Source organism: Varanus komodoensis, unplaced genomic scaffold (assembly GCF_004798865.1).
Source record: "Varanus komodoensis strain SLA01 unplaced genomic scaffold, ASM479886v1 scaffold4, whole genome shotgun sequence".
Classification (NCBI taxonomy): domain Eukaryota; kingdom Metazoa; phylum Chordata; class Lepidosauria; order Squamata; family Varanidae; genus Varanus; species Varanus komodoensis.
In genome coordinates, this window is record NW_025335941.1 from 43,494,491 (window position 1) to 43,518,453 (window position 23,963).

At 40.9% G+C, this 23,963-nt stretch overlaps 1 protein-coding gene across 4 annotated transcripts in view; it reads left to right on the forward strand.

Annotated features, from left to right (window-relative positions):
• The window catches only part of STARD13 (StAR related lipid transfer domain containing 13), a 158,098-nt gene that overhangs the window by 97,019 nt on the left and 37,116 nt on the right, over positions 1–23,963 (forward strand). For all 4 annotated transcript variants that reach the window (XM_044441635.1, XM_044441634.1, XM_044441636.1 and 1 more), the window contains 3 exons: positions 11,472–11,543; positions 13,662–13,743; positions 21,057–21,120. In XM_044441635.1, the coding sequence (XP_044297570.1) occupies positions 11,472–11,543; positions 13,662–13,743; positions 21,057–21,120 (218 nt within the window). The remainder of the gene's footprint in view (positions 1–11,471; positions 11,544–13,661; positions 13,744–21,056; positions 21,121–23,963) is intronic.

Genomic DNA, 23,963 nt, shown 5'->3' on the forward strand with positions numbered 1-23,963 from the left:
AAAGTGCTTGATACTCCTGGCTTATAATGTGTGTGTGTGTGTGTGTGTGTGTGTAGTGGAGAGGGAGTTCTTGATATATGTCTTAACAGTGGATTATTGTTATTTTTACCTTTGTATATTTTGTAAGCCCTTTTTGGAAGGGGAAAGAGGGGTAAAACATTTCGCACAAATAAGTAAGAATGGATAGTGGGAAGAAGAGCAAAGGGGAAAGCAGGCAAGGAGATTGGAACAGGTAAACAAGTAGAGATTAAATAATACAATAGTTATGTGAAAATTCAATTTGCAAAAAGAAATGCAAGACCCAACATCCCTAGCCATTTTAAGCTATGTTTCCTGGAAAGTAAATATAACGTTTGTGTTTTTAAGAACATTTAGCTGAATTACAAGAATTGTCAGGGGACAAGGCCAACATTCATTTCATTGTATGTCTTGGACATGAAATTATGTATCCCTTATGAGAAATGTTTGGTATTTGGTGTTTTGTTTTTGTGGATCGTATTAAGAGAAAGAATTGTCAAAAGCAGCTTCAAGGAATGACAAGTAGACAAAGGCACCATTGCAGAGACTGTGGTTTTTAGCAAACTGTTTATCATGCTTATTTAGGAGACCGTAGTTTGAAAACATACTGTACGTTATTTGGATAAAAAGCAGGTTAACAACTGTTTTCCAGGCAAGACAGTTATGCACAACATTACCATTCACTTTCATGCAAGCCCTTACAGTTTTATGGAAGCAAAATGGAATCAAATACCTTCCTAAACTTTAAAGTCAGCCCTCCTTTCTACAACCCCTCCACAACAAAGTCCCTTATGCTTCTTAGTAATTAACAGGAGACTCAGGGATCAGTAAATGGTGAGAGCCACGCCGGATCGGGACGGGGCGCGCGGGCAGGCGCCGGCTTAACCCGCTGGACGCGGTCTGGGGCAACCTTCTAAAAGTAGCTAGTATCTGGCAAGGCCATCTTAACACATGGGCCTGATGGGCAGTTGCCCATGGGCCCCATACTAATCTGTGTATGTTAACCCTTGGAAAATTGGAAAACTTCCAAAATTAACTGTAGTTGTTGTAGGGGCATCAGTACACTGCTTTGCCCGGGGCCCATAATGCTGTTAAGACAGCCCTGGTATCTGGCCATCAGAAGTGGTAATATGACTCGTCCTTCTCCTGCTGTCCCCTTGTCATTCAAGTGCAAGCATGATAATCAAAATGGGCCCCTCAACCATAGAGACCTTTTCCGCCAATACGGATTTTGAGTCTTACTGATACTACTTTAAGAAAGATGTCCAACATCTTAATTGCCTTGAAGGACCATTACACAGGGAAGATAAACACAACAGGGCTAGCCTACTATACTTGCTGAATAAGTAAGAATGTGTACCATTTCAAAAGTCCCTTGCCCCAGTAAAGCTGTTAGAGCCAGAGTCTAAACCTAACTGTTCTCCTGATTCCCAGTGATCTTCCAAGCCTTGCCACAGCCCAAGTCTTCCTCAAAGCTTTTCCATCACTGGGAAACCACATCTGCCTCATCATGTCTTTTTCTGCATGTCTCTTCCCTTCTTCACCCTCACCAACTAAAAGTCATTACAGCCATTAACATTCTGTTACAAATACTATTACTGATAATAATATGATTGTCCAGTATTCATATTCTAGAACAGTTCTTCCAGTTACACGTTAAGGACCCCTGTTCTTTTCTATCAAGTTCATGCAATGAGGCTTAGCAAATCCTGATTCTGAAGAAAATGTTACTCTTCAGCAAACAACCAGTGCTAAAGAGAATGACAATCTGAAAATGTAACAAATTCAATAAGGATAAATGTACTGACTTGTCAACCAGGTATTTGCAGATTTAATGGAAGGGAAGAAAGAAAATAGCTCACAGTTTAAAAAGTTTGTATGTTTCAAAGTATGCATATGTGTCCCCTCCTTGGAAAATAGTGGTGTTCATTGTAGCAGGAATTACTGACTTGAGATATAGGGGGGAAAGTTAAAAGCAAATTGAATATAATAGCAGTTGATCTGCTGCATCACCTCTTTTAAAATGGAAGCATCCGGTTTAGTACTACATATGTATGACCAAAAGACATTCCTGACCAAATGGCAGGTTGTTGTGCAGTGAAGCCGTCATTTGTTCATTCACACATTCAGTTCCATTTTTTGCCTAAGATTAATTTGACGTATACTGTCCTGTTTGTTATTAGTTGCTTCCATTTTCAATGGGAAATTTCATTTTGGCACCCAGAAATACAGACAGCTTAACATTTACGTATATTTTTGTCTATTGCCATGACAACAAGAACCTGAGTCTTCCCTGCCCCCTTCCATCTGTGGTACAATCAGCTTTAAAATACTTGTAAGTCCTTGAAGGAAACCAACATACTGGCTTTTTTTCACAGTTGAGATCAGATGCTATTATAAAGAGAAGTACATGCCCAGATATGGGTATTTTATAATTGAATATGTTGACTGTCGTTTTTAATTGAAAGGTAAAATATAAATGAAATAAATAAAAATATATAGCCACATGGATATGTACATTCCCAGCTCTGGTGCATGTTGTTATTGCTGCCTAGCCTAGATCTAACTGTTTCATAGAACTAGAAAATTTATGACCTTTCTATTGGGAAGACTGGATCTTAAACCAAAGAGTCAGTCTCTCCCTGCTTTCTCACTCTTTTCCATCTTTTGATTCATCCTGGCTAATGCCTTTGTAAACAATATTAAACTTGATGTTCAGACTGTTCCTAACTTCATTGATGAGTGTTTGGGGACATCTTTGGCATTTTGAAATGACTTAAATAAGAACTTTTAAAGCTAAGCACTAAAGCATGTGTGTATGTTAGCTAAAAGCTCTGCTTGGCTCCAGGTCTCTCACAAGCCGACAATGAAGTAGCATCTTACGTGTATTGCCTTGTAGCTGGAAAAAGCAGTAGCCATGCAATTCAGAGCCAATTATAAACAACACAGAATATACCTTATGGCCAAGTCTGGTTCTCAGTTCAGTGAATTGTCCATTATTTGATTATTGTCTGCACATACATTTATTTTATTAGAGTTAACTTTCAGAGAAAAGGAAAGGAGGGGGCCAGGGTCTTGTTTTGGGTGAACATAAACGAGAATCAAAACTGGAAACGGAACCTTTCTCTGCTGCTTCTATTATTAGCAGCAGCTCCTGTTGCGCCATCCCCTTGGGAGACACAGAAACAAGAGTGAGAATCAAAATCACAGTGATACAGTTGGAAAGGGGCCTAGCAGGTCATCAGGTCCAACCACCTGCTCAGTGCAGGGCTCGGGTCACCCATGCAGATTTCAACCAAGCCAGACCCTGCTTAGCTTCCAAGGTTAAGCAGGATCAGGCCCTTTGCATCTCTCTAGAGATTCAGTGGTATCTGAATTCAGTGGCTCTTCTGTTCATGATACCTTCCATCAGATGATTTCCTTGATATATATTAGAAGCTGCTGCTGCTACTTCAGTACTTGCTGTACAAATGTGGCTCTAACAAGCCGCATTTGTCAACCATTTATAGTCCATAAATAGAAGGCATGATCTGTTGTTGGTTTATGAAGTTCAGCATGCTCCAAACATGATTTATCATGATGTCTGAACCAGAACCATCGCTTATCTTTAGCTCGTTCAGATGCTATCCAGCAAGAATAACCCAAAAATGAAACCATTCGGTACACTAGAAAAATGGGTGGGAGAGAAACAAACCAGAAATAAGGAATGTAATCCATGGTTTGCTTATACCAAGTTTATTCAAAGCTACAGCAACGAATCATGATAATACATACCATAGTCTAGAAGGGTGTGGAAACTCAGCCATTAGGGATCCATTAGTTCTTTTATTTATTTAGGAGGCTTCTATGCCTCCCCTTTTACTCAAATCAACAGTGTTTCACCACTGTTTGTTCTGTCATTGAGCAGTTTTCAGAATAAACTCAGATAAATCAACACATTTACCTTTTAACAAGAACAATTCAAAACAGTTGACCTCCAGCAATGACCTCAGATTTTTAATACTTACTCTGAAATATATCAAATCATTCAGATTTCACCTTGCTCCTGGACTGATAGATTTTTGTTTTCTGTTCTTCATATAGTGTGCATTTTTTTACCCTAGACCTAGATATTCCAAAGTTTGCAATTTGTTTGACTGCTTAAACTGCTTCTCATAAGAAGCAGAGCCTAGTTATTGATATCAGTGGTGATTTTAATTCTCTTTAATTCATTTGATACAGCTGTCCATTATAGCAGTATTCTGAAGAAGGATGTTCTGTACTTGGCATGAACATCAAGCACCTCATTCACATGATACTTATGACAAATTTCAGCATCTTGATTGAGAAATGATTCCTGGAATCCTGCTGAATAAAAATATTTTCCTAGGAAGAGCTTCCACATAATCACCAGAACTGTCATTTACTAGATTGTAGGACATAGGAGAAAAAAATAAAATACATAAATGGTTCCTACATTCTCTTATGCTCACTTCCTCTGTGCCTCTATTAATAGCTTATTAATAACCTTGCCACAGATTGTTTCTAGGGAATTAACAGCCATTTGTAGGCTAATGGTCTGAGGCTGTGCCTTAGGCTGTCTGCTGCTCCAGGTTGCTCATTAATCTATAGATGCACACTCTGCTGCAGATAGAATGCCTGAAGTCTTCAGCATATTTTTACTAGCTGTATTCTGTTTCATAACACTACAGATCTAAATAGATTTTACATTGGGGTCAGTACCAGCTCCAGGTTTTTGAGAACCTTTAGGCAAGGCCTATTCGGTGAGTTGCCTCCCTCAATGAGTTTAGCTTCTCACCACCATTGTCACCAGCTGTTGTTGCTCCTCCTCTTTCTCATCATTGCTACCAATCATATCAGGACAACTCTCATTTTTGGATGCAACCAAGTATTGCATCAGAGCTGCCTGGTTCTGACAACCTGAACTAGGGTGCTTCTGGATCATCTGCCTTAATCTTATGACACATCTCTCTCTGAATCACAGAAGACTAGAAGTTCTCTTTACGTGGGATTATTGTAAGACATCCCAAACTCCTCTGTGAACATCAAGTATACTTTCTTCCTTCTGAAACAGTGACTTGAATGTGGTGCAACTAATACAGTTTTATAAGACTGGTAACAAGGAAACCTGGGACCCACACAAGGCTTTGAGTCTGAGGAATGGAAAAGCAATGGCACTGGGGGTGTTATTCTGTAGGGTAAGAAGAGAGAAATCCAAAGAAGCATAGACTAAGGGAAGCCCGGAGAAAGTTCCCGCTTTGTTTCATAAGTTGTGTGTAAAACACTACACGCATTGGTGTTGTGCCCCTTCATGTGCACATCCCCAGAGCTGTGAAAACGCTTATGTGGCTGAACAATCAAATCTTCACTGCTTTCTTCATTCTTCACCATTTCCCTTCATTGTCTTGAACTGCCTAGAACTTCACTCTGGCCACCATCGGTCTGAAGTCTGCAATCTCTCGTACCTCCATCAGTGTATTGCTGTCATTCAAAATGTGCCTTTACAAAGTGAAAATAAAGGAGAGAAATGTATACATGGAAACAATACTACTGGCTTCTAGTGGTTGGTTCTGAGAAACTAAGAAAATCTGGCTTTTTGTTTTATCTGGTTTAGAGGTGAAGGCAAGTTATTTTCTTTTCTCCATCTATTCAATGTATACACATTCCACTGTGTGGAATGTTACGAAACTGATTATCATTCATACCAAAAGTTCACATTCCCTGAATCTCTCTGAAAGGAAGCAATTAATCAGCCACTAACTTGGAGCTATCAGAATTAGAACATGAATTAATGTACACATCCCTTAATGAACACAGCGAAGAGAAACATTCCATGTCTTAGCTCTGAATATTACTGTAGTTTGTGAGCAGCCCTTTTAATGATGAGTTGGCATCCGACAGTGATCATTGACATTACAAATACTGTTGATGAATATTCTCACAGAAAAGGAAAGCTAACTGAAAATGTTTGATATGGTAATCCTGATTCTAAAAGAAGAAAGCACCCAGAGACATTGTGCATTCATTATTTTACCTTTATGTTTTGAAAAGGAATTTCTCCACCAAAACAAAGTCCTTGAGTTTTATCAATGTTAACATTCTTGATGTTAGATAACAGTAGTAATTACAATTTATGTTAAAATTGTGGTACATTATATTCAGAGGAAAAATAAGTTAGAGTGCAATCCATGAACCCATTATGTTCATGACTGGACAGGTCAGGATTAGCATATTGATACTTAGCTGGAAGCATCACAAGTGAGGTGGGAGTATGGCCAAAACCTGCTACACTTTGGTGGACAGAATGCTCCTCCTGGTTGTTCAGCAACATGGAGGAGCAATTAGTTGGGCCTCTTCCAGCTCTCAACATTTTTTTCAAGATTACAGTTCCTGTTTAAACAATGTGCTCTTCACCCTAGATAAATGAGAGAAGAAATCTCAGGAAAGCTAATAGAGGCTGGTCAAGGTAGGAAGGTGGTACAAACCAGATTGCAGCCTTTTTAAGTATCCTGTGGACTGTTCTCAAACAATTTATGTCTATCAAAGGCTCAGTCATATTTGTGCTGTTACAAAGGCTCAGTCATATTTGTGCTGTTATCAATGATAATGGCCAATCAGCTATAATAGGTAGATTTCTTTATTTCTTTATTTTATTTATATGCCACTCACTAGTTCATAAGAATTCTCTAGGCAGCATTTACATACAGTAAATGATCGAGTTACTGAATGTATAGTTCTCCACCCTGTAACATATACAGCAACATTATTTCTCATATATCATTGAACTGAGACTTTATTTTGTAGATTTATGGATCACAATGGATGGGAATAAGTATTACTTAAATCCTTATACTGCTGTACAAACCCCATACTGCTGTACAAACCCCTCTTGTTCTCAGAGAACTTGATCACATAATTTAGGAAATACACTGAGCTCTTTGAGGACAGGGTAAAAACCCACAGTCTAAAAATGGGAAACTCATAGCCTGAAGGCAAAGGAAGCCCAATATAACAACAATATATATGGACACACTTCTTTTATATCTCCTTTAGTGCGCTTTATAATTTGACATCTTGCCTATTTGGTGTACATTTTATTTTTGTATTTTTAAAACTACTAACTGAATAACACCCAGAACAGGAATATGGATGTTTGCTCTTAATGGTCCGGCTCATAAATCAGTAGCCCTAGAACGACCGTCTTAGTTGTGAAGGATGCATAATTTAAGGGTAAGGATGCTTTTAAGAAAGATGATTATGCCTTGATTGGAAGGGTAGCTCTTGTCTGTCAAGAGGTCTTCACTTGATTTGCTGTTGCTTTGAGTGCTTGAGATTTAGACTGATCCAAAGTTGTGTCATCTTTATTTTAATTGTGTTAATAATTTTTCATTGTTGGCCAGTCAATACTTACTCTGATATATTTGATTAGCAAATAACAGGGGCTTGACCAAATACTGAGTTTCAAATTACAACTGTTCCCACGCTTTTATTTACTCCTGTATAAAGTATGTGGAACCTGATGTGGATCAGGACCGTTAGGGGAGATTTAAATGTTTCTAACCTTCCTCCACCTCTGCATGAATGGGTTTAGAAAGGGGGGGGGTGTCACTTGACACTGATGGACCCCCCCCCCCCCCCCCCCAATTCCTTTAGCATCTGCATGTACCAAGAATCAGGGTTTAATTTAAAGGAATTTAAAGGAAAAAAAGCTGGGCTGCCAAATGTGAGCAGAGCTTCACATATTTGCACAAAATGAATAAGGGTGAAGATGAGCTGCATGCACCTCTTCTGCTTCAGTACTAAATCACATGTTATATTTAATACATGGCATGTGTTACTGTGGTAATGGGTTGCCACTTTTATTATTTATTTATTTATTTATTTATTTATTTATTTATTTAGTAAACGTCTATGCCGCCCCATTCGCCGAAGCCTCGGGGCAGCTTACAACAATAAATAAATACATATAATCATATAAAAACAATAAAATTGGAAATACCCTGACCAAAGATCTAAAATCAATAAATAAGCTAACAATTAAAATGCCATTTAAATAAAAAGGTCTTGGCCTGGCACCGAAAAACATATAATGACAGCGCCAGGCGGACCTCTCTGGGGAGCGCATTCCATAGATTTTAGTCTTCCAGAGATGTTGGATTGCAACTCTTATCATACCCAGCATCATCATACTCTATGCAGACAATGGGGTTCTTCTTCAGCATAACTGGAGAACATGAGGCTGGGAAGACTTGCTTATGGTGTCCTCTTCTGCCTAAGGTTTTTTGGTTGGTTTTGTCTTTTAATTTCAGGCCATCACCTCTTTTTTCCATCTAAGGAAGGAAATCACTGCAGCTCTACCGTTTTTCCTCTGCCCACAAATATGCACACAATTCTGGTTTTCTATTCCCAAAGCTCCTCCAAAGAGGCAAAGGGCTATGTGAATGTCCTCTGAAGTGCTTTCTGAACCCCTGGTACACAGTTACCCAATAACATGTGTAAACAACAACTGAGCTGTCCTTGAATCAAAAGGGAGGATTTACTTCCTGCTGTCTTGAAATCAAATTGCTACTTTAATAGGAATACTACTTATGCCATTACGTTCTTCACAGAATCTAAGAACAAACAGAAAAACTAGCTTTGGAAGTTTTATTTTATCTCATCATCATTTTAGTTTCATTACTAATTGCATAGCACAATATAAAATCATTTTAATGTGTTCTGTAGTTGAAAATCTCATTACAAAGATGAGCAATACGGCATGCATAATACAATGTATTAAGCTTCAGTGTTCATTTAAATTTAACCATTGAGATGTTTGTATATGATCTCAAAAATATGGCACTAAAAATAACATTTGGAGGACTGTTAAGTACCTGTGCATTGTTTCTGGGATGCCGGTGGAAACTTTCCAATGAACTTAGCATGAGTTATCTATGGAATTCAGTACCCTGTGATATCCCTGACCTACTTTAGAACAAGCAGACATTGTTTCTCTGACAGTAAAATTATAAAGCTTATACAAGATAAATGGGGCAGAGTTCTCCATTCAGTCACGTTTCCGTGCCAAACGCCTCTCCTACCTCTTCTTGCAAGAATATTGTTCCATTGGTTCTAGGGAGGCTGAGCTGGTCCACCTTAAGATGCAGTGCACAACACCAGCAAGAGCTGCTGCCCTCCCTTTACTCCTCCCTTGTAAAAGTCATGTCCTCGCTTGCTTACAGCATCTGGCAAGGCCACCATCAAGGGCCTCCATGTCTGGGCCTCCATATCCCGGCAGAGGGCCCACTGACAAGAGCCACCCCACCCAATCTGCTGTTCCTCTTCACCACTGCACAATGCTTGTTCACCTTCCTCTTCCTTCGGCATAAGCAAACCTTTTAGAGACCAAGTGCCCAAACTGCAACCCCAAACCCACTTATTTATCGCAAAGTGCCAACACTGCAATAAAACCTGAATACTGAGGTTTTAGTTTAGGAAAAACAAGTCACAGCCAGTCCAAGCATGCGTGCGTGTGTGTGTGTATCCTTGGCAGCACACTGACCAGCCATGCAAAAACTCAGATGAGTTGTGACGTGTGATGTCATTGCCCGGCGCTGCTACTCCTTTCCGAGCATGCACATGTCCCCTATGTGTGCTGTTATCCGATGCTCAGCTGCTGGGGCGATGCTGGGGTGACTTGGCTTGCATGCCGACAGAGAATGCTCTGCCATAGGTTTGCCACCACTGGCATAGGCGATGGTGAGAAAAAGGACAAGCTGAGCCCCTGACTGCATGCACATGGGCTCTCCAGATGGTTAGCAAGCAGAGGATATTAGTGATACAAAAGATGAAGAAGAGGAACAGGTGACATTGTTGTTGAGAAGCTGGACTCAGAGTGAGAGGGGCCCTCCAGAACCTGCACCAGTACCAGAATCTTTAACCAAGCATGATTCTTTTATTAGTCCAGGAATGGGGACCATGCCCAATTGCTTGCTTGACCCACTCTTTCCTGGTTGTGTGATAAAACAGCCCCATGAAAGCTCCTGCTGTCTCTGTCTCTCTCTCTCTCTCTCTCTCTCTGCTAACATGGTCATTGCCTGGAAGTAGACGTGAGAGTATATTAGTAATAAAATAAAATATTATTATCTAGGGGAAATTAGAGAAAAGTTTTCACATCCTATAAGAACTAATTTATTATGTACACCTAACCTGTCTGCTGCTATACTTGCTGACATTCAAATGTCACAAGAGGGATGGCTTTATGTGCAAGCTAACAGTCTAACAAATCTGACTGTCTCACAGATGCTGACATGGGAAAGATTTATACCCAAGCCTGTATTTGTGGTGTCAAAAGAACAATCAAGTCTGCTTTCTTGAATCTGTTTGTATTGGGGTGGGGAAGAAGCAATGTCAAAAAATCAATACAGTTCTTGGGAAATGGTTTGTTGCAGTCTCTGATTTGTTTTCGGAAAAATAAATCTGTATGGGAAACGGTAAGTGGCTGACATATGGAGGCAGCAATGCTGTGCCGGTAACAATGTCCCACAAATACTATATTGGAGTCCTGCTTCTTTGTAAATTCCTCAATGAAAAGTGCATCCACATCACACCGCTACTTTAGTTTATCTATTTTCCTTTTCACCACTTAGGTATGTGGCAGTTAAAGTCCATATTTTTGTTAAGACTGTCATACCTGTCATGCACTCACGAGAAATATGAGAAGAAGTGTTGTTCAAGCTCACTGAATTTCTGTTTCCCACCTTGAGGCTCATCTTGCCTTACCTCATTCTTGCCCTAAAAGTAAGCATTCTTTTTTTCCCAAGCAAGAAAAATGTGCATTTTCGAAGAAGAAAATGTGCACTTTTTAAAGCACACAAACATCAACTACTCAATTTACCCCATGGGTTAAAGCATGAGAATACCAGGTTTGGGAGGAAATGTGAAGTTTTTGAAGTCCTTTTTTGAACATGAACACAAGCTCAGGAAATTGTGAATATTTCCTGAGAATTTCACTCCTGCACATGTTCATCTCTGGAACTGCAAACAGAGTGGGGGAGAGAAGAATGTCATCATCTTAGCCAGAGCTGAATCCAGTGTCATCAAATGACCTGCCAATGACTCCGTACGTAAAAGTACTCCTACCAATTAAAACAGTGTCAGACTGACCCTAGGCTTTTCTGACACTCGCTGGAGACTTGCCAAATTTCAGCAAGGCATGTCAGTAGCTGAAATGCTGGCAACTATATTGGTGTGAGTCAACATTCAGTGAAATAAACAATTACCAAAACAGAGAAGAGGGGAAAAAAGGCATAACAACTGGGAGTGACTTTTTAAAACCAGGATTGACTTGAGTGTGAAAACATGAAGATAAAATGCTGCCTGCACTAAGAGAACAGTTTTGCTTCCAAGTGACTGAGAAAAAGCCAAGGCATAAGATGGAACTTTAACACATCCTGTTTTTAATTCCATTTTAGAAATTGAAGCAAAGGAGGCCTGTGACTGGTTGCGAGCTGCTGGATTCCCACAGTATGCACAACTGTATGAAGGTATGGCTTTGAGTGGCAGTAGCCGCTATACCTTTTTGGACCCTGTAACTACAGTATTGTTCAATCTGCTTTCGCTCCCTGCAGTTAGTGTCCCAGCACAATTAATAATGCTGATTATTATCTAAACTTTGTGGGAGAGGCCTCTGAAACGCCACTTGGTCCCACACGAGTCCTCAGAGTTCTTACTTTGCATCAGAAGTCTAGCTGGGTGGGACACTAGACCAGCAAGCTTCCCCAAGGGGATCTGCCTAAGTTTAGAAGCCCAGATGGGCTCTTCCACATTAGCATTTTGTCATGCTGTCCATCACATTATGTTCTACCACACCTTTGCTTTGATTTAGTTTCAACACATTCAGTGATTTTAGTATCTGACTTCTGATTTTTAACCTGACTGCTTAGTTGCTTGCTTAGTCTTTGCTGTTTGATGGAAAATTTTATGGAATGTATATGGACGGAGTGTATATGGATGCTAACTGATGTTGTGAGCCCATTGGGAGCCGCATCAGGGACTGAAAAGTGAGACAGAAACACTGTGATTAAAAATAAATACTTGGAGGGGAGGAAAATGTGTTCAATGTTAATTTGCAATGCTGAAGGTTTGCTTATGTCCACCTGTTCATTCGTGTAGGGTTTATTTAAAGAGCAACATGTTACACAGGTATGCATTCTGTGTCTAAAGACATTTCTTAATTTTTAAAAAAAACTTCCACAAAATGGCACAGCTAGGGGGAGAAGGAGAGCTGTGCCACTCATTGTTGTGTAGCAATGTCCATTCGGTGACCAGACATCCATTGCACTCTGTATTTGCTATTGAAGTTTAAACACAAGAACAAGGAATCAGGGATAGGCTTGGGCTTTTTCCAGTAATACCATATTGGGTTTTGCATGCAAGGGAAATTAAATATCTTCACAAATGAACGGTTTTTTTCAAGAAATAAACCTATATCCACAATAAATAGAGGACAAATTAGACAAGAAGCCATTTATTCAATTGGAATGGCATGGATGCCTCTTTAAATAAGTTAATAAGCAGGGGAGAACTATCTGGATTGGGGAGTAGGATTCCTGCAGCATTCCTGATCAGAATCAGGAATATACCTGTTTTTTGTATTGGAAGAAGGTTCACATTTGCACCAGTTGAAGTTTTTCTTTGATGAAAATATAGCATCATGTGGAGCATGATCCGGACAGGTCCTGGGCATAGGCGGCAGTTGTCTATGCTTGCAGCACCAGGACTAGGGGTGAAGCAATGTTGGCATGATGCAGGAGACCAGAGACAAAGGCAAAGCCATGCACAAACAAGTGTCAGATACCATCAAGCATAGGCGAACCAGAAGCAATGACAGTCAGAAACAAGTGAACAGGCCTGGCAGGTCCAGAGGCAAAGCAGAATCAGGGACAGGCAAGGTTAGATATGCAGCAAGGCACTGGAGGTCCAGAAGTGAAGGACGTTGCCTCTGGTTCTGCCATGCCTTGTAGGTATCTCAACCTTGCCTGTTTCTGACCCTGCCCTGGTTCTGGACCTGCCATGCCATGCCTTGCTGGCAACTGGCCTCAGTCCAAAATAGGCACTCTAGACTTTTTAAAAATGCAGGATTGCATGCTAAATGTTTCTGTTATTATGCTTATAGTTATATGCTTTGGGTCCCTTCCTTAAAGGGAAGACAGCTAGGTATATTTCAGCTCATAAATAATGATAATGAATGACATATATGCTCAAGCTTTTCTGTCTGATCTTTGCTACATCATTGTGCAATTTACTGTATCTTTTCTAAAGGCAAGAATGAAATATTATGAAAAACTAGAATGAAGATGGCCAGGCTCCTTGTTAGAACAACTGTTCTACAATTCTGATCAGAATGTATTTCATGAGTCTTTGAAGATTAAAATACAACCTTCTCATGCCTTATTATATTTGAAATATGACATTAACATCACATTAGTTAGATCTTAGCAAGTCCGTTTGAGTTAAAACAAAAAGTCACATCATTGGAAATATTAGTCAGAGAATTTTTAATTTCCCCTTGAATTTTCATTTAGACTGAAAGTACATTTGGTGCCTCGTGGAAGTCAGTAAGTGTGTAACCCCTCCAGTTACAAGTGCTTCTTCTCCTGTAGATTTCCAGTTTCCTATTGACATTGCTGCTGTAAAGAAAGATCATGATTTCCTTGAGAAGGATTTTGTAGAGCCGCTTTGCAGGTAAAGTGTTTCTCTTTGTTACATAATTACTCTAATATGCCTTATAGCTTTAGCATTGCTCAACATGCAGATAACTTCATAAATGTGGCCTAATTTTATTCATTATCCTCCTTTTCTACAGCATCCATGTGGAATAGATAGTGAAGCTAAAACTACTTGTAATGCAACCAGCCTAATTAGCAGCCACTCTGTATATGTGTTTTTTTAATTAAATACCAAGCTCCACACCCCTATTCCCAGTTCTTATCAATTTCACAGCACACAGGGAAGGGAGATACAGCCTTTCCTCCCGCAGCCATTGTCCCCATGAAATCCTTCCCATCCCACTAGCTTTGTGCACACAATTAGCAGCAGGGGAAAAATCTTGCCAGTAGCAACCAGAGCTTTTTTCCAAATATCAGGTGTTGAGGAGGGACAGATTTCATGAAGAGTGAATACTGATACCACCATGATAACAGTCATCCCAAGCATCTCATTCTTAATGTCAACATGCAGTTAAGCCCTGAGGCTAGAGCTACAGGTTAGTGGAAATCAGGGAATGTTTGAAGCTAAAAGAGGTAGGCTGCCTTTTATTGGGAATCATTTCCCCCCAACACTTTTTTCCATCCATCCAGGGTTTTCTGGATACACTCTACAAATATTTGGGGCAACCACACATCAAATATTTTGCATAGCTCTGGTAAATGCACCTGGAAAAAGGACCTTATTTAGCTGGGGAAAGTGCTGAGAAGGGCAACTAAAATGGTGAGGAGGTTGGAGCAACTCCCCTATGAGGAATAGTTACAACAATTAATTGCTTAGCGTAGAAAAAGGCAAGTGAGGGGAGACATGATAGAAGCATTTAAAATTATGCTTTGTGGTGGGGGGTAGATTTCTTCCTCTTCCATAAACCCAGGGTCATCCCATGAAGCTGATTGGCAGGAAATTTAGGACAGATAAAAGAAAGTCCTTCGCACAGTAGAATTCACTGCCATAGAAAGTAGTGCTGCCACCCGATTTAGCTAGCTTTAAAGGGGGATTGTACAAATTTATGGAGGAGGAGGTTATCAATGGTTACTAGAGTTGCTTGCTGACTATGTTGGCAGGGGTTCTCTCATGCCCGCTGGCCTCCATTTTTGAGGTCCCGTGGAGAACGGGTGAAGTTCCAGAGGACTGGAGGGTGGCGTCAGTGGTCCCAATTTTCAAAAAGGGTAGTAGAAGGGACATGGGGAATTATAGACCTGTTAGCCTTACATCCACTGTAAGGCTCATAATGGAGAGAGATCTAGTGATGCTAGATAGGGAAGGGAGGCTGGCAGCCACACAACACAGCTTCTGCAAAAACAGGTCCTGCCAGGCAAACCTTGGTGGAATTCTACAAGGTTTTGAGATGGCTAGAGGAAGGGGATGCAGTGGATCTGGTTTACCTGGATTTCAGCAAGGCCTTTGACAAAGTGCCCCATGATATCCTCGTTGAGAAACTGAGGAGTTTTGGGGTAGACCAAAGCACTGTTCGATGGATTAGGGCATGGTTGACTGACCTAAAGCAGACAGTAACCATTAGTGGGGAATCATCGGGATGGCGGCCAGTGACAAGCGGGGTCCCACAGGGCTCTGTCCTGGGGCCAATCCTGCTTAATCTTTTCATCAATGACATGCTGATCAAATTCGCAGACGATACTAAAACTGGGGCAGTGGCCACAACTGAGGAGCAGGTACTCCAGATCCAAAAGGATCTGGACAGACTATGGAAGTGGGCAGGAGGCAACAGGATGGCGTTCAATGTGGGTAAGTGCAAGGTCTTGCACTTGGGGCATAGGAATAGATGTCGTAAGTATAGGATAGGGGACAAGTGGCTGGAGAGCAGCACTTGTGAAAGGGACGTCGGGGTACTGGTTGACTGCAGGCTAAACATGAGTCAGCAGTGTGATGCGGTGGTCAAGAGGGCGAACACGACCCTTGGTTGCATAGCCAGAAGTGTGGCTTCTAGATTGAGAGAGGTATTACTACCACTCTATATGACTCTGGTGTGCCCACAACTGGAGTATTGTGCTCAGTTTTGGGCCGCTCATTACAGGAAGGATATAGCCAGGTTAGAGTCAGTGCAGCGTAGGGCCACAAGGTTGGTGGCCAGTTTGCAGGGATGCTGTATGAGGTGAAGCTGAGGGAACTGGGTCTCTTCAGCCTGGAGAAGAGGAGACTCAGAGGGGGGCTCTGTTGGTGACGTACAGGTATGTGAGGGGATGTCACATGGAGGTGGGTAGAGACCTGTTCTCCCCTGCAGAGGAAGGCAGGACGCGCTCCAACGGAGCAAAGCTCAGGGAACCAAGGTTCCATTTAGATGCCAGGAAGCACTTCCTGACAGTTAGGACCCAGAGGGTGTGGAATGGGCTTCCACGGGAGGTGGTTGAGGCCCCATTGGTGAGGGTGTTCAAAGATAGGCTGGACATGCACATGGTGGGCATGTCGTGAGCGGAGCCAGCTGGAGCCTGGTGTCAGACTAGATGGCCTGGGAGACCCCTTCTGACTCACTCTGTTTCTATGTTTCTGTGTGCTACATCCATTATCAGAGGTGATATGCCTGCATACCCCAGTTGCTGAGGAGCTTGCATGGGTGGAATTCTTGTACCCATCCCATCCAAGGAATGGAGTGAATAGAGTGCTGAATGTTAGCAGCAAATTGCAAAATTACCTAAAAAGCACAAATGTAGCTTTGAAGCAAAGTGTTGAAGTTATGTTTCTCCTTTTTAGGCCAATGTTCAGCTGCAATCCTTCAATTGTTTTGCCACAGCAACAAATCAGTGATACGAAATGCATTTAAGCCTTGCAGTTACCTTCTCCACATCTGCAGTAACTCAACGAGGAGCTAAATAGTTAATAAAATAGACATACTTAATCGACCCAGGATGTACAGTTTTCCTTTCTCCCCTTTTTCATTGTAGTTTACTGCTGATATTCAGTGGCAACATACAAATTGTTTTCAAAATGTGATAGCATATGGCAGCAGCAGAGCCATTTTATTTTGTGTTTCCATTTGGTTGAAGCGAAATAAAGATCCATTGAACCCTTGGTCAGAGCTGTGTGAATCAGTCTTACAAAGGGGCTGTATTTCTGTAACCTTTTTGGGAATTGAATATTGCAGAAGTTGAACAGCCAAGAGACCTCTCCAGGACCATCACCATGTCTTGAATGGAAGGGAAATTCAATGACTGTAGAAACTCACTGATGTATGAGGCCTACTGTATTACTGCTGTTTACCTCAGGCATATTGCTGCAGTTATTGCCTCTGACCCCAGAATGCTCTTGGCCAGATTCCTTTACATCTGCTCATTTATAGCTGCAGACTGCAGTCCTAGGAAGTTAGAACTCTGACCAGTTCTAGGGTGTAAGATGATAACAGGGAAACAGAGCAAAAGGCCTTCCAGAAAGTAATTCTTCTGTATATTTCCTGTTCACAACCTATCATTCTCTGCAATCTCTCTCCTTTTTCTTCCCCAGCAGCTCAAGATGAGAAGTTTCTCACTACAGTCTTTTATTATGTTAAAGTGGACTGACCAGGACTGGCCAATTTGTGATAGAGTAATGTAAAGGTCATTAGCAAGAAGCATCCATAAAGTTAATGAGCCAGCTAGTTTGGGGTCGAATGCTGCTCATGCTGGGAGTCAATTCTCAGCTGAATCCTCCTCTTCTCTACCACACCAAATGGAGCTAGCTCCAGCTGCAGGGAGGTTCCTGCTTGTAGGCCAGTTGTCATAAATGCCAGATGTTGCTTAATTGGCTAGCTCTCCATCCCTAACATCAGACAATGCTACTTGTAAGGTTATATCCTTCCCTTGTGGCCTTCCCTAGTCTACAGTGTTTCGCCCCAAATCAGGCACAGTCTGGTTCTTACTGCCTTCACTGGCTTTGGCCTTTCAGCTAAGAATTCTCACCCTGCCTCTTCTTCCAATCTGAAGTATCTACCATGGAGCACTGAATTTCAAGAGAAACAAACCCAGCCAATACATTTCCAGGCTCATTTCAGGATGTTGGTTTTAATCTGTAAAGCCCTACATGGCATGGCACTGTAATGCCTGGTGGAGTGAAGTCTCTTTCCCAGCCTGAGTGTACCCAGACAGTACAGTCAGCAAGTTGTTCAGGGTGCCACCTCTGAGGAAAGCCTGGAGTTTGGCAACAAGACAGGGCCTTCTTAGTGGTGACCTGCATTTCTGGAATGTTCCCCCACTGAAACCCACCTTACTTCCAACTCTTTTCAGTGCCATATTAAGGTTGTCCTCTTTTTCCAGGCTTTCAGTGACATGATTAAAGGTATGCAATGGCATGATGGGGCATTATGCCAGCTATTTTTAACAGCTTTGCTTGTACTAAAAATCGTTCTAGTTGTTAAATAGTTTTTTAAATATTGTATTTTGGAATACTAAGATGTTCTCATAATATTTGTGATTTTACTACACTGTGCATTATTAATTGTAATTAACCACAGAACCTTTGGCTCTGGAACAGTATAGAATTGAATTAATCCTGTTAATATTATGTTAGAATGTGTTATTTACCATTAGAGAATGGGCAAATCACAAACACCTTGCTCTTGAACTTGATATATGTATGCTGCTAGGGTCTGACCTGGCAGTGGTTTATTGGGTTGTAGTTGGGAACAGCTTGATGAAAATGTAAACCCCGGTGCATGGAGGTTGTGAGTAAGGCAAATCCCATACTGGAGATCAATAGAAAACAAATGAAAAATAAAACTACAAAAAGCATAATGGTGTTCCAAAAATCTATAGTACAACCGCTCTTGGGAAACTCTACATTGTTCTAGTCACCTCAAAAAGATATTGGATATCTAGAAAAGATGCAGAGGGAGATACTGAATATCATCGAGGGGCCAGACTAATTGCTCTGTGAGGAAAAGTTACAACATCTGGGCCTTTCAGGTGGGGATGGGGCTCCTTAACTTAGTGGGGAAAGGGTGAGTAAGGGAACATATGATAGTGTATAAAATGACAGATGGCATGGAGAAAGTGGAGAGGGAGGAGAAGCCCTTCTCATAATACTCAAGAGGATAGACTAAATCATCAAAAAACAAAAACAAAAAACCCTGCATGGTAGAAGTTTTAGGATGGAGCAAAAAAGTACTTCTTTACACAGCAGTTACCTGAACTCTGGAATTCGCGCCCGCAAGCTGTGTGATGACCCCCAGAGAAATTCATGGAGGATCAAAGCTATCAATGGCTTTTGGGCATGAAGGTTATATATTACCTCCACTATTAGAGGTAGAAAGCCTCTGAATAGTAGTTGCTGGGATACATGAGTGGGAGTGCTACCGCACTCATACTCTCTTTGCTGTCTTCCCATGGGCAACTGTATGCTTGAAATGCTAGATCAGAGAAGCCATTAGTCTGGTCCAGCATGGCTCTTATTATGTCCCTCTGGACTTGGCCCTCTTCAATTACTTTTTTCAGTGGTATTGAATGCTATAGAACATCTTCAGAGTATTACAAATGTCCAAGTAAAAAGCAATAGACAGCAAGTGTATTAGTTATGATATGGTACAAACATGTATGAATAGTGATTTTTGAATGCAGACAAGCAACTTGGATCTGTCTGCCTATTCATGTTGCATCTTAAACAATTGCTGTTGTTCATGCAGGTTTTTGTACATGAAAGACAGCTTTCTGAGTCCAAAATGTAACGCATAAAACCAACTCATCCTCACATTGATCAAAATGTCATTGACTCTTGTTTCTAGTCTTGGAATTACTGTTGCTGGAGCTTTGACTCTCATTCCAATGACAGATGCAAGCAGATGGAGAACTCTGTCTTCTGCCATTGGCACGTCAAGAAGGTGTGAGAAATCCAGGCAGGCTGTATTTAATTGGAGACTCTCGAGACATAAAGACAACCGTTAATCCTTTCATTTCATTGGCACAATCTGTTTCAAAATACTGGAAGGGCCCCAGAAGATATGTCATCTTTCTTGCTTAGAATGTGAACAACTAAATCAGTATGGTCACTAAAGCCCGAGCCCTGAAGAGAAAATTATCTTTTAATGTAGAGTTAGAGAAAAATGCAGACAGGAAACTATTATCATTATTGAAGTATTTGCTCTTGATGAGAGCAGTTCACTGATATATGTGACAACACTGATGGAGTCTATAGAAAACAGAGCATTTGATGCAGAGCTCTGCACAGAATGGGTAGTATTGAACAGTGATATTCTGCACGTACAGATAGTGCTAGTGGAGTTATGTCAGATCTTTCCATTGTACATCATACCTGTAGAAACATTGTGGATGTTCTTGCACAGCCAATTGTGCAAATGTAATGTGCTGCCAGTTACACAATGAGTTGCATGAACATTATGAAGAACTGGTTGCAGAGTTGGAATTGTGCAGTCGTTTCTGCATAGTTTGGAGTCTAGTTTCCTCTAACTCAGTCTCATCTGCACTAGTGAACTGACACCATTGAATACTGTCCCTTGGGTACTCACATGTACTATTGCAAGTTTTTCTTAGGCGTTGCGTAGGGAATTTCTTAGGCTTTCTTAGGCTTCTGGTGCTAGTAATCATTATTAACTTGATGGTGTTTGAGGTGTTTACAAAATTTTCAAAACCTTTTGACCAGGAATGACAGTGGGGCTATCTACAGACAGATAACCATGCTTCTGTCCTGCTGTTTTCAGTATAAGTGACAGTCTTGAAGCTTAAGTTTAGTTTAAGAATTACTATACTATAGCACTCACTGGGGGGGGGGGGTAAATTTTCCCTGCTTTTAAAAAGTTGCTTTGCCTTAAAAGTGCATCCTGCTGAAATCAAAGCAATTGGTTAATGTTTGCTTTTCATAGTTATAAGAAATTAGTGCTCTGAATGTATATTTAACGATGAAAGTAGAAAGCATTTGTTGTCATTGTCATCACAATTTTATACTATTAATTACTTGCTTGGTCCTAGTGTTTATTTCACTTTATTCCTAATGTTGAGATTTTGTATAGGTCTTTCAAGTTATTGAAATGTATCCAATTTAGAGAGGAAAGGGCAGTAAAGAAGATAGGATTTGTCCTGAAATCTTACCTGGGAGCCCATTTCTTGTTATGGTAATGGGTATTAATCTTTCAAGCCACCAGCTCATGAGTTGCATGAGAAAATGGATTCCTGCACCCAGTGTTAAGTATATTCCACTGCTTAGCATTGTATATGCCTCTTTGAATCTAGCTTTACAGGTGCTCATTTAAAGTTCTATTTATACAAAGGAAAGAAAGAACAATACCGAAGATCATAAAGAACCAATTCAACTGATTCATGAATGCTAACCTTTGGACTTCATTCATCTTTTAGACGACTGAACACACTGAACAAGTGCGCCTCAATGAAACTCGATGTGAACCTCCAAAGGAAAAAGGCAAGTGCATATGAATTTGGAAATGCTTGTGTTTTGCATAGGCAGCACTTTTGAAATCACATAGGATTGGCACCAGAAGTGGTCCCATATATAACCTCAAACTGCACATTAAGGCTAGTTGTAGTTCACTGTATGTTCAGCACTAATTTATAGAGTCCTGCTGTAATGGAACTAGCCCTGGTGTTTGATGTGGGATCATAAAGGAAAGCAACCAACCATTATGTCACATCAACGGGCAAATGAAACGGCACAGAGCATAAAGTGGTAGTATTGGATTCTTAGACCATGTAGTGTATTAGAACTGTGTCCAAGGGAATGATTTGATTTAAGATCAAGGTCTGCTCCCCAAATTCTGACCACTATCATTCTTTCCACCTGCTCTGTACTGCCTGCTACACTCTTAAGCAGAATAACAAACTGAGCTAAAGGTGGCATGAACATGGTTATGTAGCAGCCAATGAGAGAAACTCTGTGATAAAAGAACCATTCCAGCAGCTTTCTCAAAATACAAGGGCATACACGTTGGCACCCTGAAGCCATGTGACCGTAGGACATGATCTCCTGCCAGACAAAAAGCTAATAACATTTTTCATCTTTTTGTGCTGACTTATTAAAATAAGCTTTCCATGTTTACAGCCTCCTTGTGTAACACAGGCATTATTTAAGGCTTAAGGGGTTTCAAAAAGGAATGCAGAAAATGCTGTTTGATATAGAGAATTTTGTAACAGAGCCAACAGTTTTATTTACAAGGCACTCCTGTCCCAGGGGCACTTTCTAATCAGTAGTTTGCATAGTGCAGATTGTTGCCTTGAGAAACTTGGTTTCTCTTGCAAATTGCTTGACTAACCCTTGTCAGTGGTGCAATAGAAGTTGTTGCCAGCTGTGCTTGAAGTAGGACAGCATGGAATGGCATGTATCCCACTTCTTCTTAGGGAAACCTAAAACCTCCCCACTTATTCCCATCATAACTCTGGCCTATTTCAGGGCGAAAAAAAACTATCCCACTGTGATTCCTTTCTCACAGTTGTTTATGGATTCCTTGGACAGCATTGTGATCCTCCGGTTTTGCTTCTGTTGTTGTTTTTGTTGTTAAGAACACTTTCCCAGTGGTTTTTTATTATTATTTTTCAGAATGGGGTATAAGGTCTGAAAGTGCTGCCTTTAATTGTGTATTTGCATTCCACCTAGATGTTATGTAGTGGAAAAATAGGAAAAAGAAAGCTCTTTACTGTAGAGCTCAGATCTCAATTCTTCAACAAAGCCAAAAGTGGACATAGTGATTAACACTTTTACAGAAACACTTGTCCCCTGCAGAAAACCTCACAGTGCTGTGAATCTACATCTGGACTTCAGATATGTATATCCATAACCTGAAAGCGTTGCCCATTTTTGCCTCCCTTTTTGAGAGGTTCACCTCCTTGTTCCATCACTTGTGCACAACTGTCTCCTTCCCAGTTTTCTCTTTCAGCTATGGGAATATAACAAAGTGTTTTGCTCACCCAAACAGACATTACCTTAAATCTGTCTCTGGCAGCTAATTTATTCTTCACTTTTTACTCTAGAGTAGACAGAGGAGTCCAATCCACATCTTAAATCCTTTCTGCCTCCCCATGCTAGGGTTCCAACCTGGATCAGGAGTCCTGAACCTACTTTAGCATAAAAAGAGAAACAAAACAAAAAAGATGCAGCTGCTCAGCACAGATTTAAAGTAATCTCTACCTGAGTGTAGCATAGTAGTTAAAAGTGTTGGACCGGTACTTGGGGATCCAGGTCCTTGTCCTCACATAGCCAGGAAGCTCACTGAGTGACGTTAGGCCTGTCATGGACTCTCATACTAACCTACCTCACAGAGTTGTTGCTGTTGTAAAGCTAAAATGCATAGGGGGAGACCTCATGAGCCACCTTGAGTCTTTGCAAAAGGAAGAAAAACAGGATAAGCATGTAATGTAATTATAATATTTTGACCTTGAAGTTGTATTGTATAGTAAGAATTGCTAGAGCAACAACAGCAGCAAAAACATATTCTTTCACTAAAGAAGGAGAAGGTTAAGCTACTTCAATTTCAGGCACACAATTTAGGAACTTTTTGCAACCTTGCTCCTGCTTGCATGAGCTTCAGCCTGCCTTGTACTTGGCATACTTGTCTGGCAACTCAGTTGTGAAGGTGGGCTCACAGCACAAGTGAAGAAAACACTGTTGGACTTCTTAATTTATATCTGTCTTCAAACATACTAGAAAGTAAATAAAATCCATGTGGGACTTCCCTTTCAGAAAACCAGAGGTGGGAGATGTCAGGCCAAACCAATTCTCACATGATCGAAATCGAGCTCTCCATGGTACCTCAGGGGGCCATGCCCTTTTCTCACAGCTCTCTTGGTGGTTTTCCAGCTTTGGTGCAGTTCACCCCACCCCAGCTTTCTCAAGGGTTGAAAGGACTCTCCTAAGATTTAATTCACTGGTGGCAAGGGCTTCATACTAAAATATGCTGAAAGCCCTGCCACTTTTGCCTTTTTCTTGTTCTTTTGATTTCTACTCCACAACCACTGGAATTACAGCAGCCTCTGATTGCTTTTCCAAGATGGAATGCAGCTTTCCAACTGAGAGAAATTCCCCACCCATACAGTAAACACATCCCTGCCTTCTTCCTCTTTCTCTGTTGCCTCCCCTTCTGGCAAGTACCAGATGTTAGGTTCATCAGGATAATAAGCATCACTTTTTATTTTATTTTTGACTTTGCAAAAACATCATGAGTGTTGGTAGAACAATGTAAACAATAATGCCTTGTTCTCCTTCTGGCTTAGGTCCCATCAGCAATCCCAGGTTATCAGTTAGATAGGGTGATA